We start from the raw sequence: 16,983 nt of genomic DNA, 5'->3' as shown, positions 1-16,983 counted from the left end.
GTGATATACATGCAATATGCATGATATATATATATATATATATAATACCGATATACATGATCTATGATAGGGGATACACATAATCTACACACGTCATACACTCATTCCACGACCAAACCACTACTGAAAACCGCCATGACCATTATAAAGAACAACCATAATTAACCACCATTGATTCCATTATAAGAAATGCATAAACCACTTTCATATAAAGAGAGCGTGAAAGAAGAAGAAATATTAGTCGATTCCATTAAAGTTGAAAGACTCGATACTTTAGATTCCTTATCACCATTGTTAACAACCGAATTCGGCTCATTCTCATATCTAGGAATCAAAATGCGAGCTCGTCCAATGAACCAATTGATTTCATCTCTGAAACTACAAAAGAGGTCACAAAGTCAGTCACAACCACCATCGAAATACAATTTGAGTCTGTACACAAACAATAGGGGATACTGCAAGAGATCTCCGAACCTAGATTTGGTATTGGGACTCAGAGTAGGTGACGGAAAAGAATGAGTTTGGCATTAAAAGAATAGTTGTGTTGTCTCCTGATATATAATTGTTTTTCTGGTGGCAAATTGTTAAGCAAATCGGCGATGATGGTGGAATTGTAAGACAATGGTTGGGAATTATTGGCTCTTGTGACTCATATGGGAAAGATTGGGAGGGACAATTACTAAAATTAGAGCAAAAAATCAAGGTATACTTATTGTTTTAAGTTGTTATGTTCTTAAAAGTCTTATAATGTAGGGTAATTAGGGCTCGTAAAATGTCTAATCGAAATTATAAACGGGTTAAAATCTTGTATAAAAAAAATATAAAACTAAAAATAAATTGGGAAAAGGGTTAGATTTACCCCTCTACTTTTAAATATTGTTTACATTTGTCTTCTATTATACTTTGGGAATAAAAATAACCCTTCCGTTACAATTCTTATCAAATATATCCCTATCTCTAACGAAGGTCCACTATGGCCACGTAGATTGACATTTGGGTGAGGTGGGCGCCACGTCACATGCCACCTCACCACCCTAGCCTTATTTTACCCCCTTCCCCAGTAGGACAATACTTTTTCTAGATCTTCCAATTTTTTCTTTTTTCTGACATCTTCTCTTCCCACCCAATGTGGCCAACAACCACTACTAATTGCGTTGGGGTAGTAATCGTTTTAGGTAATCTCTTATTTCCATTGGTGATTTTAGTTTCCATTTTTGAAGCCTAAAACTTTCAAATTTCAAATTTCGAAATCAGAAAAGTGAGTTTGTTGGTTAACCATTGTTAGAATAATTTGAAAAAATCACTTGTTGTGTTTAAGTTTAGATTCACTTACTGATTTGGAAAAATGTAGTTGAAAGGAAACTAAAATCACCATTGGACTATTTGGAAAAGCTTGAATAACACCCAAATGGGTCTGTTGTGAATCCGTGATTGCTTAAATCTGCCTTTGTCATGGACCCATCTTCTGCAACTTGATGCAATCTTTCAAGCTAAATGAAGCTCCCAAAAGTCATGCTCTAACTCACATATGAGAAGGGTCTAAAGAACCATACTTTTCTCAGTTCATATGAACACGCAGATTTAAAATTCTAACATATAACATTTGCGAGATTGAATATTTTGATAAACTAAAATAATATGTGTGCTTCAAATGAGTTCTCTTAATTAGGAACATGCATCCTACCCAACATATGAAGATTTCATCGTTCTTCTATTGTTTGCCCTATTCTTTTCCACAATCAAATTTTTGCGTGATATCTGTTTTTGGGTACTTTTGTTTTTAGAATTTGTTTGGTAGCTTTTACGAAATTAGCTCATATGATTCTGTCTTGAAACTTTTTGATATATTTTTTTTGAATTGTCTTTAGATGGGTTTTTATTACTTTTGCTGATTCTTTAATGGATGGATCTCAATGTTATTTAGGGGAGTGGGTAAAATAAGATTAGAGTGGTGGGTTGGCATGCCACGTGGCATCCACTTCACCCAAATGTCAGCTCACGTGGAATTTTGATAGCTGAGTCATTGCCACATTGGATCTCTATTAGAGATATGGGCATATTTAATTAAGAATTGTAACGGCAGCGGTATTTTTGCTCCCAAAGTATAATAGAGGTTAAATGTGAATAATATTTAAAAGTAGAAGGACATATCTAGCCTTTTTCACAAATAAATTTGTAAAATGCTACAAAACCAATTGAAAGTTCCCAATACAAAATCCAAACCTAGCCCACTAACAATGAGTTTAATGGACCAAGCCCAAGTTCAGTCCACAGCTAATGGGTGGGCAAGTTTCCTGTAATGAATTGTAATTTTGGATCAAGGACCAACAGGCCCAACCCATGAGGCTAATCCTTATCGTCAATAAACTCTCCCCTAAATACCCTAGTCTTTCCAAAGCAAAGCCCCAGAGGGAGACAATAGCTGGAGTAGGAGTGAGGGCAGACAGCGCCGTACCAGAACTAATTCAATGGGTAAAGCTCTCTGAAATGCTCTCAGTCTAATTAATTCATGTCGAAAATGCATTTAAATGCCAAAACTCTTAGGTTATTTGATATTTTTTTTGTGCTGTTCTATTGAGGTTTTTTCATCTGTGGTATTTTGCTTCAAACATTACAAATTTTTATTTAGCACTTGTCTTTTTGTGTATCTTCATGTGGGTTTGTTCTCTTTTATGAGAAAATGAGGCTCTTTTTTTCTCCTTTGTGCTTATTTGATTATGGTGTGGTATTTTACACATATACATATTTAGCTTTACTTGTACAACAACTATGCCTCAGTACCAAACAAGTTGGGTTTGGCTATATAAATCCTCGCTGATCATGTATCTCCATTTTAGCAATAAAAAATGTATTTTGATTGTTTTAACACTTTTTTTTAGAACTCGGTAGATATTAAGCCTGCCTATCTACCTATTTTCACCTAAATTTAGAGTGCTTACAGTTAAATGTGTATGTTCATGGTGGTTAGTTGCTCAATGATCTTGAATGCTTGTGTTCATGAGGAAATGCGTTTTCTATATTTTGTTTTAGTAGAATATGCTGCTGTTCTTTCACAGATATATTGAAATATATTTTGTAGATGTTGGAAATGAAGTGCTTATGTTTTGGTTTTGGGTGGAAATGTAGGTGCTTACACTTATGTGTCTGAGCTATGGAGGAAGAAGCAGTCTGATGTGATGAGGTTCTTGCAAAGGGTGAGGTGCTGGGAGTACCGTCAGCTTCCCTCCATTGTCCGTGTGACTAGGCCTACTCGTCCTGACAAAGCACGTCGCTTGGGATACAAAGCCAAGCAGGTAACTGCTTGTTTGTTGTGTTCTTAATTACTGAACTTTTATCTATGCCAGTTGTTACAGGATTCGTTCTTCTTTGGAAGTGGTAACTAGATAGAGATTATAGTAGTGTGTACGATCTGAATGAAGCTTTTTAGGTTAGTGCTTCAGCGACGGGAGATTTGATGATTGAAACAATAAGATCAATCACTCCTCTTTTTTTAGCTATTTTCTTAAATTTCGATAGTTTCTCAATTTGTGCATGCTGTCCATAAGCTGGGGACGTTCTTGTTCCAAATTTATCTCTACAAACCCAAAAAGAGAGATTAATTACTATTCACTTGTCAAAAGAATAAATAATGAGGTTATAGACTAGGTATATCGCGTTAACTGTTGTATCTCTTGTTGCTCTAGTTGGGTGGAATCCTGGAAACACCAGTGCTTGTTTGTATAGGTTTCTTTGTCGAAGGCCGTATAATTCCCTTATTCCTTCATCATTACATGCAGTTTCTGCCACGAGAAATTTTCGGATAGAATAAATAAGTCTAAAGAAAAGTCACTTGTCACCCCCAAAAACAAAGGGGACATCTCAAGACTAATTGTATAGCTTTGACTGTTATATCTGCTTGTTGTCTAGGTTGGGGAGAATTCCAGGAGTCCCTTATTAGGTTATTCGTTCATAATTTATATGTAGTTTCTGTGTCAGGGAATGAAAACAAGATCTAACAAGTTATATTTCTAATAAGGGCCTGCAAGTGGTCAGTTATTGTAACCCAAATAACAGCATTATGGAGTAGTTTTATGTTTTCTTGCTTCATTTCTGTTTGGTTGTTCTAACTGATGACTTGTGTATCTTTATATAATAGGGCTATGTGGTCTACCGTGTTCGTGTCAAGCGTGGTGGAAGGAAGAGGCCTGTTCCCAAAGGTATTGTGTATGGTAAGCCCACCAACCAAGGTGTTACCCAATTGAAGTTCCAGCGCAGCAAGCGCTCTGTTGCTGAGGAGCGTGCTGGTAGGAAGTTGGGCGGCCTTAAGGTTCTCAATTCCTACTGGATTAATGAGGTCAGCTGGTTGATACTCCTTTCTTGAAATTAATTAATGCATCCTTATTTCCTTCAGACAAGTAAATATGTATTCTGGATCACCAGTAGTTGCTAATGTTAAGTGGTACATCCCTAGACTGCAGTTGCTGAATCGTCTTATGAAATGGATATCATTTGTTTGCTTGAATGGGTTTTGACTACATTGATATTTTATATGTTTGCTCGAATCGGTGGGATTACTTTGATATTGATATGCTGTGGTCTCCTTTGAATCATTTCTTTTCTCCACATTTGGTTTAATAATAGTTGTAAAATATGAATTGCAATGTTGTTGAATGTAGGATTCCACCTACAAGTACTTTGAGGTGATCCTAGTTGACCAAGCCCATGCTGCCATCCGTAATGATCCAAGGATTAACTGGATCTGCAACCCAGTGCATAAGCACAGAGAACTTCGTGGTCTCACTTCAGCTGGTAAGAAATACAGGGGTCTTCGAGGAAAAGGACACTTGCACCATAAAGCACGTCCTTCAAGAAGGGCAACCTGGAAAAGGAACCAAACTCTTTCTCTTCGCCGTTACCGTTAATCTGCTTGGCAGTTTTGAGCCATTGTTGTTGCCCAGTTTTACCTTTTCTGTTATAGCTCTATTTACCATCTTTGGACAATTCCTGCTATTTACTTCGTCGTGTTGAGCATCCTTTGTACTGTGGATAATCTGAACATGATTACTATTCTATCAAGGAACTGTTTTGGTATATGCAGTTGTTCATAGAGGCTTCAAAAGTTCACCTTTTCTTTTCATTTGATAACTGGCTTATGGTGGTTGGGTGCAACTGGCACCCAGAAGAAAGAATGTTCTGTCCTTGTTCATCTGGAAGTTCACCTTTTCTTTTCATAATGATAACTGACTTTTGGTTGGAGGCAATTGGCTCCCAGAAGAAGAGTTCACCTTTTCTTTTCATATGATAGTTGACTTTTGGTTGGATGCAATTGGCAGCCAAAAGAAAAAGAATATTCTGGCCTTGCGCATCTGTTCATTTGCATTTATGTTTTTAACTTATGGGAACTTGCACTATCATTTGTTTGATGGAAGTACAAGGACTTGTTATGCGTTTTTTCTTACAAGGAATGACTGAGAAACTAGTCCTCCTTAGCTTTCACTTTTACCACACATTCTAATTTGTATTTCACAATAACTAACAGTCCACGTTTAATTGTGTTTGTATCGAAGAGTGTAGGTCAATGGCTTACTGCGCTCATTGTATAACTTAGCACATAATAATTGTTCTTGAATCAGAGTCGTAAAGTGAAGCTTACTGTCATTGCTTGAGCTAAACGTTATATTGAAGAATCCTATGATTCCCTATATCTGCGTATGAGCTCTTGCAGATTGGGAAACCTTTTGAATATATCCTTTGTGTCCTTCGAATAGGAAGTTAGAGCCCCTATAATTTTCTCCAGTTATCAAACTCTGAGTCTTCTGAATAATAGTATTGGTTCATCGGTAATCATAGAAACAATAATCACTGATATTGACATAGTCGTAACTTTGTAAGATTCCTAATTCCAGAAAAACGAACATTTGTGAGTAATTCTTGCAACATGTTTTCCTCCTGTTGCAGCAACCTTCTGATCGATGTAAAGATATTGCAAGACCAAAAGGGATTCTGACATTTCGTTATACAAAAAGTGGCTATGTTTGCAATTTTTTTTCTTCTAAAAAGGTTGAATACTAAATACTGGCCCAATTAGCGGCCATCCAGTGCAAGTTTTTGTTACATATGGTGTCAGGTCGGATACGAGCTTTCGAACAGAAAAAGTTTACAACAGCCATTTTTAGCTATTGTAATTGAAGAATAGTCACTGTCTAGAATTTCAAATTCCACTAGTAAAATTTCAGAATATTGTCATGGAGTTTCACAAGTACAAATTGAAATTCTATGACAATAACTATTTTTCAATGTAAAATGCTGAAAATGCCTAAGCCCGTGCTATTACTACCCTTCGAATCGACGCAGTTGACAATGTATACATGGATCGGGTTAGTTCGATTTTTAACACTAGACCAAACCAATTATATTGGTTTGGATTGGTTCGATTTTGTCGGGTTTTTCGATTTTTTTGTTACATGAATATTATTTCAATTTGTTAAAGTTATAGATAAAGTTTTAATAAGTGAATATATGTTTAGTAAAATTGAAAAAATTACATACATATGATCAATTTAAATAAATCATATCTATTAAAATATTCATATGGGAGAATTTGTTTAGTAACACATGGTAGTTTTTTTTTTGTCATCTAACAATAGTTTTTCTTTGATGTACGCTTTCAAGGTTAACCAAATTTAATAATTAAACATAAAATCAAATATGAAACCTAAATAATGATATGTTCAATTTAATTTTAAATTATCGAAATACCATTTCAAATTTGAAAAGGATATATAAGAAATCTTGACATATGAATATGGCAGAACAAAGAGATGCTAGACGCGTTTCAATAACACTTGATAAGAAAGTGATACAACCCATTATTTAAAGAAAATAAAAATGAATGCACTTCATAGTTCTATTAAATTTACTTCCCATGAGAGTATCCCAAATATTTTTAAATGTTTTTTTAAAGAAAATTATATATAAAGTTTTAAAAGTATATATAAAAATTACATATTTATATATCGGTTCGGTTCGAATTTGTTTACTCAATACCAACCAAATCAAACTAAACCTAATCGAATGTTTTTAATGCGGTTCAGTTTGGACACCCCTAGTCGACGTGTCAAGAATTATGGGCTAATGGTGCTTCATTTTTAAAGGTCAGCACATATAAAATAGTAAAAAGGTAAAACAATTAAATTAAAACCTCCTTGTGCTTTGTGTAATTCTGCCATGGTGCATTTTGATTCAAAGATGGAGTGCGCGTCCTCCATAAATAATGGATCAACGAATGACTTTAATAGCTCATGCACATGAAACATCATGCGTTTTACTTAATGTAGCTGCTTTAGCGGAGGGTAAGGTATAGATAGAAATTAATTGGAGAGTAGGGTGTTTGATCAAACTAGATGATATACATATACAACACCCTTTATATTGAAGTATCAACCTGAATAGGCACATACCCAACCGCTTAACTTAAAAAATAGCCGGAGAATATTATATACATGTATATCATATGTATAATTGTGCTCAATCAATATATAATCTATGTATATGGGCTACAAAAAGTAAACATTGAATTCAATCGGCTAATTGTGTAAAGATTCCTATATGGTCGTTGTATGATTATATGAATATCTTATTCATGCTAAGATAATATTACAAACATTCTTCACATTCTAGTTTAACATTATAAATTTCATGTACTTGTTTTACATTGTACAACTGTTTAGTCATATACTATTTCTTATATGAACTGAGTTATTTGAGTGTATGGATTCACGTTCATGCTTTGAGATATCATTTTGGGCATATTTTTACATGTTCCTATTGAGTTATCGGGTTGGGCATCATGTCCCTGTTAATGTATCAGTTTGGGCATGATTATATCATATTTCTATTGGGCGTGCTAGAACGTTCCTGTTTTGAATGTGGATAAAGAACTATACCGTTAGAGTCGCCCTCCCATATTTTTCTCCGGGTGACATACGAGACCGACGGATTTCCTGGTTTGATATGCAACAACAACAACAACAACAACAACAACAACAACAACCCAGTATAATCCCACTAGTGGGGTCTGGAGAGGGTAGTGTGTACGCATACCTTACCCCTACCCTGGAGTAGAGAGGCAACAACAACAACAACAATAACAACCCACTATAATGCCACTAGTGGGGTCTGGGGAGGGTAGTGTTTACGCATACCTTACCCCTACCCTCGAGTAGAGAGGCTGTTTCCGATAGACCCTCGGCTCCCTCCCTTCAAGAACTCCCCACCTTGCTCTTGGGGTGACTCGAACTCACAATCTCTTGGTTGGAAGTGGAGGGTGCTCACCACTAGAGCAACCCCCTCTTGTCCCTGGTTTGATATGATACCAGGTATATGTCAACAATATTCTCATGTAATGCGAGAAAATGGAGTTTCCACTTTATTAGGAGGAGGCATACCTACAAGTTACAACTATTTCCTCAAAGTATAAATACTTTAATAGTAAAGGGCTAGGATTATGCCCAACTCCGACGCAGATGCAATTTGGGCGTAGGAATGTGACGAGTTTTACACGGAGGATATATAAGTATATGAGTGAAAAAAATTATAATTTTGTATACGGTCAAAACCGATTAGTCCGTCGTACGAACTGGTCGAGATGGTAATACTTTGATCGAAGAGCATCTTCGTAATATCAGATTGAGGTTCGAAGTCAGGTCATCAAGCTTCGAGTTCTAGGACTGATCAATGTCAAGCTCAATATCATTATCGAGATCGAATCCAAATCGAGCTACGAGACGAAGCGAAATTATCGAGTTTAAGATTCATAGGCCGACCGACACCGACCCCGAATCGATATCAGACTCCGAGTCGGAATCGAGCTCAAGTCAAGATCGAGAGCTCGAGTCAATACCGAGTTCGAGTCAATATCGAGCTCACAGACAAGAGCCGTTGCAACCGCACTAGGGGAGAGAATTCTGGCAAGAATTAGGAAAAATCTACTTCATCATGGGTTTCCCACTATGTATTTTTTATTATATCTAAAGTAGGATCCCTCCACTATAAAGGGGATGATTGTTGTCGCTGTAAAGGGGCGAGACATTCACATTGTAACAAGAATCCTATTTTCTCATATTGAAAGATTAACCTTTTGAGCTCCATCACTTCATCTTATTTTGCTCATTCATTTTCCTCCTTTCTACTGTGTTTTTCTTTCATTCTTTATAGTCAAGATTGGATATTTCTATTTCTCTTTACGATTTGTGTCAAGTTATACCGCATACCCTTAGAACTACGTACAAATTCAACTCTATCCGATTTTTCGGGTAAACAGTTTAGCGCCCACCGTGGGGCTAAGGATAATAGTGGTTATTTGGTACGAATCTGCTAAACGCACCCTCTTACAGTTGTTGTTGAAAGTATTTTTGATTTCGAATTAGCAACAATGAACTCTCAATTAATAGCCATACCTATCGACAATGAAGCTGGCCTTCAAGGAGAAAACAACAACTTGACAACCAGGGCCGAAAGGCCGCTTGTAGATGCCGTTGAGGCCCGAGTCGAAGTACCATTAGACGTTAATTCGCATGTGGCTATTGAGGAAAACTAACGTTTTGAGCCTGAAAATAACATTCATGGTGGTACTCGATCTGCACCTCGAGACACCCATAACGTTGAGAAAAACAGAATCAGCTTGCGTATGATTTTCGAAATGTTGCAAGCTTAACAGGTAGCCATAGCTCAGTTGCAGAGTCAAACACAGGTACCGACCAGACCGAAACCCAATCCACCCCGAGAAATCACCCACAGAACGGAGCCAGTTGTAGTAAGGTCTATTGAGCAAGAATCGGGAACTAATCCCGAAATTGTTAAGATGTTCGAAGAACTGACAAAATGAATAGAATTAGGAGAAAAAAGGATCGAAGAAAACAACAAAAAGGTGGAAACGTACAACTCCAGGGTTGATCAGATCCCGGGGGCACCCCCGATATTGAAAGGCTTAGATTCCAAAACATTCGTACAGAAGCCTTTCCCCCCGAGCGCCCTAAACCAATCCCAAAGAAGTTTCGCATGCCCGAAATTCCTAAGTATAATGGAACGACCTACCCCAACGAACATGTCACCTCTTACACATGTTCCATTAAAGAAAACGATCTAGAAGATGATGAGATCGAATCTGTATTATTGAAAAAATTCGGTGAAACCCTGTCAAAGGGGGCAATGATATGGTATCATAATTTACCATCTAACTCTATTGATTCTTTTGCTATGCTTGCAGATTGTTTCGTAAAAGCACATGCCGGGGCCATAAAAGTCGAGACCCGGAAGTCATACCTATTCAAGGTAAGACAAAAGGATAACGAGATGCTAAGAGAATTTGTATCTCGTTTCCAAATGGAACGAATAGATCTACTACCACTCACAGACGATTGGGCCGTTCAAGCTTTCACTCAAGGTCTGAACGAACAGAGCTCGATGGCTTTACGGCAGCTGAAATATAACCTGATCGAATACCCAGCTATTACTTGGGCCGATATGCACAATCAGTATCAATCTAAAATAAGGGTCGAAGACGACCAGTTGGGTTCCGGGTCCAGTTTTAAAAGGGATACTAATCGAGAACCAAGGTCAAGCAAGGATCGATACCGACCATACAATAAAGATCGTCGGGGTAGTGAACTTTCACGTAACCCCGTACGAGGAAAAAGAGAAATGATCGAAGACAAGGATCTCGAGGACTGATGAACAGAAATGGGTATGATAGGCATACCGGACCTAAGGAAGCACCACGACTATCGGAGAATAACTTCAGCATCGATGCATCCACCATTGTGTCGGCTATCGGACGCATCAAGGACACTAAATGGCCTCGACCCATGCAGACCGATCTTGCCCAGAGGAACCCCAATCAAATGTGTGAATATCATGGCACCCATGGGCACAGAATGGAAGATTACAGGCAACTAAGAGAGGAGGTAGCCCGGTTATTCAATAAAGGGCACCTTCGATCAAATCCAAATGAACCCACAGGACCGAGAAAAGACTTTGTTTACCACCAAGTATGGAATCTATTATTATAATATAATGCCCTTCGGGCTAAAAAATGCAGGAGCTACTTACCAACGCCTAGTAAATAAAATGTTCGAGGAACAAATAGGTAAATCAATGAAAGTTTATATTGATGACATGCTAGTTAAGTCTCTGCATGCAGAGGACCATTTGACTCATTTGCAGGAGACGTTCAAGATTTTAAGAAAATACAACATGAAGCTCAACCCCGAGAAATGTGCTTTTGGGGTTGGTTCGGGCAAGTTCCTTGGCTTCATGGTATCGAATCGGGGAATCGAGGTCAACCCCGATAAGATCAAGGCCATCGAAGACATCACCGTCATGGATAGTGTAAAAGCCGTGCAAAAGCTAACCGGACGGATAGCCGCCTTAGGCCGATTCATTTCGAGGTCATCAGATCGAAGCCATAGATTCTTCTCTCTACTCAAAAAGAAGAACGATTTCGCCTGGACAACGAAATGCCAACAAGAAGAAGAATTGAAGCGATACTTGTCGAGCCCACCACTGCTTCACATACTGAAGGCAGATGAGAAGCTTTACTTATACTTGGCGGTATCGGAAATCGCGGTGAGTGGCGTACTAATTCGAGAAGAGCAAGGTACATAATTTCCTATTTATTATGTAAGTCGAACCTTAGGAGAAGCAGAAACTAGATATCCACACTTAGAGATATTGACACTTGCACTGATAAGCGCCTCTAGAAAGTTAAGACCATACTTTCAATGTCACCCCAAATGCGTGTTAACCACCTACCCACTTCGTAATATTTTGCACAAGCCTGAACTATCGGGCCGATTAGCCAAATGGGTTGTCAAACTCAGTGGGTACGATATCGAATATCGACCCCGTATAGCCATCAAGTCTTAAAATTTAGCGAACTTCGTGGCCGATTTCACGCCAACCCTCGTACCCGAAGTTAAAAAAGAACTCTTGATAAAATCGGGTACATCATCGGGGGTTTGGACCCTCTTCACAGATGGTGCTTCGAATGGGAAGAGGTCCGGGTTTGGCATCTTTTTGAAACCCCCCACGGGTAGAATTATTAGGCAATCTATTAAAACTTCTAGGTTGACTAACAATGAGGCCTAGTACAAGGCCATGATTGCAGGTCTCGAACTAGCTAAAAGCTTAGGAGCAGAAATCATTGAAGCCAAATGTGACTCTTTACTAGTGGTGAACCAAGTAAACAAAACCTTCGAAGTTCGAGAAGATAGGATGCAAAGTTATTTGGACAAATTACAAGTAACTTTGCACCGTTTCAAGGGATGAACTTTACAACATGTGCCTCGAGAACAAAACAGTGAGGCCGACGCACTCGCAAGTTTGGGGTCATCGGTCGAGGAAGATGAGATCGACTCGGGGACTGTCGTTCAACTCTCGGTATCCGTAATCGAGGAAGGTCGTGCCGAGATAAATTCTACAAGCTTAACCTGGGATTATAGGAATAAGTATATTGAATACTTTAAGAACGGAAAACTCCCATTGAACTCTAAAGAATCGAGGGCCCTACAAACCAAAGCTGCTCGATTCCTGTTGGCTAAAGATGGAATATTATACAGAAGGACATTCGATGGACCATTGGCAGCAGTATGTTTAGGACCAAGAGACACCGATTATATTTTACGAGAGATACATGAAGGCACTTGTGGGAACCGCTCCGGCGCCGAATCACTAATTCACAAAATCATTAGAGCAGGATACTACTGGGATAGCATGGAAAAAGTCACTAAGGAGTTTGCTCGAAAATGTGATAAATGCCAAAGGTTTGCACCGATGATCCATCAGCCCGGAGAACGACTTCATTCAGTCCTATCCCCATGGCCATTCATAAAATGGGGGATGGATATCGTCGACCCTCTACCATTGACCCCAGGTAAAGCTAAATTCATTTTATTTATGACTGACTATTTTTCTAAATGGGTTGAAGCACAGTCATTCGAGAAAGTGAGAGAAAAAGAGGTTATAGACTTCATCTGGGATCACATCGTGTGTCGATTTGGGATATCTGCAGAAATAGTATGCGACAATGGTAAGCAATTTATCGGCAATAAAGTGACAAAATTTCTCGAAGACCATAAAATAAAAAGGATATTGTCAACACCATATCACCCCAGTGGAAACGGACAGGCCGAATCGACAAACAAGACTATCATCCAAAACTTAAAGAAAAGGTTGAACGAAGCTAAAGGGAAATGGAGAGAAATTCTGCCCGAAGTTCTTTGGGCATATAGAACAACATCGAAGTCCAGTACGGGGGAAACTCCGTTTTCCTTAGTGTATGGTTCCAAAGCATTAATTCCAGTCGGAGAACTCAGCGCAAGGTTTCGACATACATTGGAGGAATCAAACCACGAGGCATGAGTACTAGCCTCAAATTATTAGATGAAAAATGAGAAGCGGCACTTGTTCGAATGGATGCGCAAAAGCAACGAATCAAAAGGTACTACAATAGAAGAACCAACTCCACCACTTCAGGATCGGGAATTTAGTCCTAAGGAAGGTCACCGTCAACACTCGAGATCCTAACGAAGGGAAGCTCGACCCGAATTGGGAAGGACCCTATCAAGTCCTCGATATAGTCGGAGGAGGGTCTTATAAACTCGGAACGATGGATGGCGAACCATTACCAAACAACTAGAACATATCACTCCTCAAACGATATTATTGTTAAGGTACGATTTTCTCCCTTCTTTCATCTATATATATTCGACGCTAACTCATTGCAGGAGTTCGACCAAAGACATTGAGACCTAAGGTTTTAAAGTACGCGATGCACTCTTTTTCCCTTGGATCGGTTTTTATCCCAACCGGGTTTTTCCGGCAAGGTTTTTAACGAGACAACAACTATGTGCTACCTGAGGACAATTTAATAGTATCCAAGGCTTCTTTGTAATCAATCTCGAATACTGGGGGGGCTTTACCATCGAATAAATCGAGAGAGATACTAGAAAGTTATTTCATACCAAAGTCATGTCAAACAAGGTCTTGATAGGGAAAAGTATAAGGGCCAAATGGTCAAAACAAACCATGCCCGCATAGTTTTGCTCGAGTCCTGGCAAAATATCCGAACACATGTATAATGACCTCTTTACCGATAACTCATATTTTGAAAATTTCGTTCTGCTTCATGATTCAAACAGGCTTAAGGGCCAACCACTACCGAAGGAGTTTTGAAAAATTTAAACCATAAAGCCTACGAGCTACAATACTTTGAGTTCGAGTTCTATCAATTACTCACTCGACTTTTGAGTCTAAGGGCTATCTTACTTCGAGTTCGAGCAATCACTCACTTGACCATAAAGCCTACATGCTACTATATTTTGAGATCGAGCAATCACTCACTCGACTGTTGAGCCTAAGGGCTATCTTACTTCGAGTTCGAGCAATCACTCACTCGACCATAAAGCCTACGTGCTACGATATTTCGAGTTCGAGTTCGAGAAATCACTCACTCGACTATTGAGCCTAAGGACTATCTTACTTCGAGTTCAAGCAATCACTCACTCAACCATAAAGCCTACGGGCTATGATATTTCGAGTTCGAGTAATCACTCACTCGACTATTGAGCCTAAGGGCTATCTTACTTCAAGTTCGAGCAATCACTCACTCGACCATAAAGACTACGGTCTACGATATTTCGAGTACGAGTTCGAGCAATCACTCACTTGACTGTTGAGCCTAAGGGCTATCTTACTTCGAGTTCGATCAGTCACTCACTCAACCATAAATCCTACGGGCTACGATATTTCGAGTTCGAGTTCGAGCAATCACTTACTTGACTATTGAGCCTAAGGGCCATCTTACTTCGAGTTCGAGCAATTACTCACTCGACTATTGAGCCTAAGGGCTATCTTACTTCGAGTTCGAGCAATCACTCACTCGACCATAAAAGCCTACGGGCTACAATACTTTGAGTTTGAGTTCGAGCAATCACTCACTCGACTATTAAGCCTAAGGGCTATCTTACTTCGAGTTCGAGCAATCACTCACTCGACCATAAAAGCCTACGGGCTACAATACTTCGAGTTTGAGTTCGAGCAATCACTCACTCGTCTATTGAGCCTAAGGGCTATCATACTTCGAGTTCGAGCAATCACTCACTCGACCATAAAAGCCTATGGGCTACAATACTTCGAGTTTAAGTTCGAGTAATCACTCACTTGACTATTAAGCCTAAGGGCTATCTTACTTCTAGTTCGAGCAATCACTCACTCGACCATAAAAGCCTACGGGCTACAATACTTCAAGTTTGAGTTTGAGCAATCACTCACTTAACTATTAAGCCTAAGGACCAATATGGGTATATTACTAAAAGATTCGAAAACTACCCATTATTTGATAAAAACCTAAGGGTTTATTCTATTCTGAGTTCAAAACAGTGTGGTCATGGCGTCGATCAAGATATCCAAAATCTCGAACATATTATTGAACTCGGGGACTCACCCTTGCGTGTCTAAAAACCAAAGGGTTTTGTTCTAAGTTCTAACTTGTATTCGCTCGATTACAGAGGTTGCAACAACAAAATTTTCACAAGGCAAAAGCACAAAACACGTTTTGAGCATAAAACTGAGAAGGAATTCAAAAGAAGTTTTTCTACTATATATTGATAAAAAAGGTTATGTACAAGAGACCGATCAAGGCCTTGCAAAAAGGAAAACTAAGTCCTAACTATGGCCGGTTTTCGACCTCTTCTTCGGGAGCAACTTCTCCTTCAGGCCCCTCATCGGATCCGCCTCGACTGTCTTCTTCATCATCATCTTCGTCATCGAAGGAGGCAAGCTGCCTGGCTTCAGCCTCAAGCACCTTGGCTTGGGCTATCTCCTCAAAAAGGTCAAAACCTCGAGTATGGATTTCCTCGAGGGTCTCCCTCTGGGATTGGCACTTTGCTGAGTCTATGATCCATTGCTCTCGGTCAAAAGCCTCCTTTAGCTGCATTTGAGAAGCCTCAACATCGACCCGGTACATAGCAATGGACTTATCCGCCATGACTTTTGTCCTCTCGATCTCCGCCTCGGCCTTAGCAAGCCCGATTTCGAGCTCCTTGATCCTCTTGGCTTGGGCCGAACTTTTCTGTTTGACGCCCCAAAGTTGGACCTCAGCCAATAATAGTTTGGCCAAGGTAGCTTCTTTTTCTGCAGCTAGGCAGTCTATGGTCTCCTTCCACTGATCATACTCGGCCTTGACCTGATCGACTTCTCCCCGAAGCAACCCGATCTTTTCAACATTTTGTTGCAGCTGAGATAACGAAGTGTTAACTTCCACAGTTGGGTCGAGTCTGTACTCTATCAAAAGGATGCTTACCTATTTATCTAGCTCGGCCTCTTCCTTACGAGCCTTGGCTAAATCCACTTGAAGATCCTTTATAGTCTCGTCCTTTTGGCCGCAAAGAAGCTTCAGAGCATTCCTCTCCTCCGAGACCTTTTGGATCTTGGTCTCACATTGGCTGAGATCCGCTCGAAACTTGGCAAGGGCCTACACAAAAAGGGAAAACGCAAGTCAGATTTAGAAGAGAGTAAAGAAACAAAGTGCAGTAAACAGATTATTACTTGAGATATGAGGCGTTGGGCCTCTTCTAGGAGAATAGAAGCATCACTAATATCAGAGGCATCATCGACTCCAGTAAAGCAATCCCGAAAGGGATCCCCTACACTAGAGCCTCCGCCCATATCGAGGATCTTCAACTCTCAAGCTTCCCTTAATGCCTCCTTAGAAAAAGTCGGAAGAGAAGGCAAGTGGCCTTCTGTCATGGTCCCGAGCAAGTCGCTTGGGACGCAATGATCGATCTTCGAGTTCTCAGAACCTTCCCTGTCCGGTGTGGTCTTAAATGGCCGAGAAACGACCTCAACCTCTGGTAATTCGAGACCTTCACCCGATTTCATTTTGGAAGCCTCCTCGACACGAGACTTGATTTTAGCAGCCGCCGTCGGCTCGGAATGTTTGGAAAC

At 39.5% G+C, this 16,983-nt stretch overlaps 1 protein-coding gene across 1 annotated transcript; it reads left to right on the top strand.

The window, feature by feature from the left end:
- The first annotated feature begins 2,336 nt into the window (after positions 1-2,336).
- Positions 2,337-5,070, top strand: LOC104100925 (large ribosomal subunit protein eL15). Its single transcript, XM_009608295.4, has 4 exons — positions 2,337-2,472; positions 3,127-3,293; positions 4,136-4,333; positions 4,656-5,070. The coding sequence occupies exons 1-4, from the start codon at positions 2,469-2,471 to the stop codon at positions 4,899-4,901; spliced, it is 615 nt and encodes a 204-aa protein (XP_009606590.1). The 5' UTR covers positions 2,337-2,468; the 3' UTR covers positions 4,902-5,070.
- The last annotated feature ends 11,913 nt before the right edge of the window (positions 5,071-16,983 follow it).

This window comes from Nicotiana tomentosiformis, chromosome 3, assembly GCF_000390325.3.
Source record: "Nicotiana tomentosiformis chromosome 3, ASM39032v3, whole genome shotgun sequence".
Lineage (NCBI taxonomy): Eukaryota > Viridiplantae > Streptophyta > Magnoliopsida > Solanales > Solanaceae > Nicotiana > Nicotiana tomentosiformis.
The sequence above is the reverse complement of the archived record's forward strand: the minus strand, read 5'-3'. Positions and strand labels throughout refer to the sequence as shown.

What these genes read in the sequence shown, in the direction of transcription:
- LOC104100925 (XM_009608295.4), top strand. An exon ending in TGGGATACAAAGCCAAGCAG is followed by an intron (nt 3,294 to 4,135) that starts GTAACTGCTTGT and finishes TTTATATAATAG; the next exon opens with GGCTATGTGGTCTACCGTGT. An exon ending in ATTCCTACTGGATTAATGAG is followed by an intron (nt 4,334 to 4,655) that starts GTCAGCTGGTTG and finishes TGTTGAATGTAG; the next exon opens with GATTCCACCTACAAGTACTT.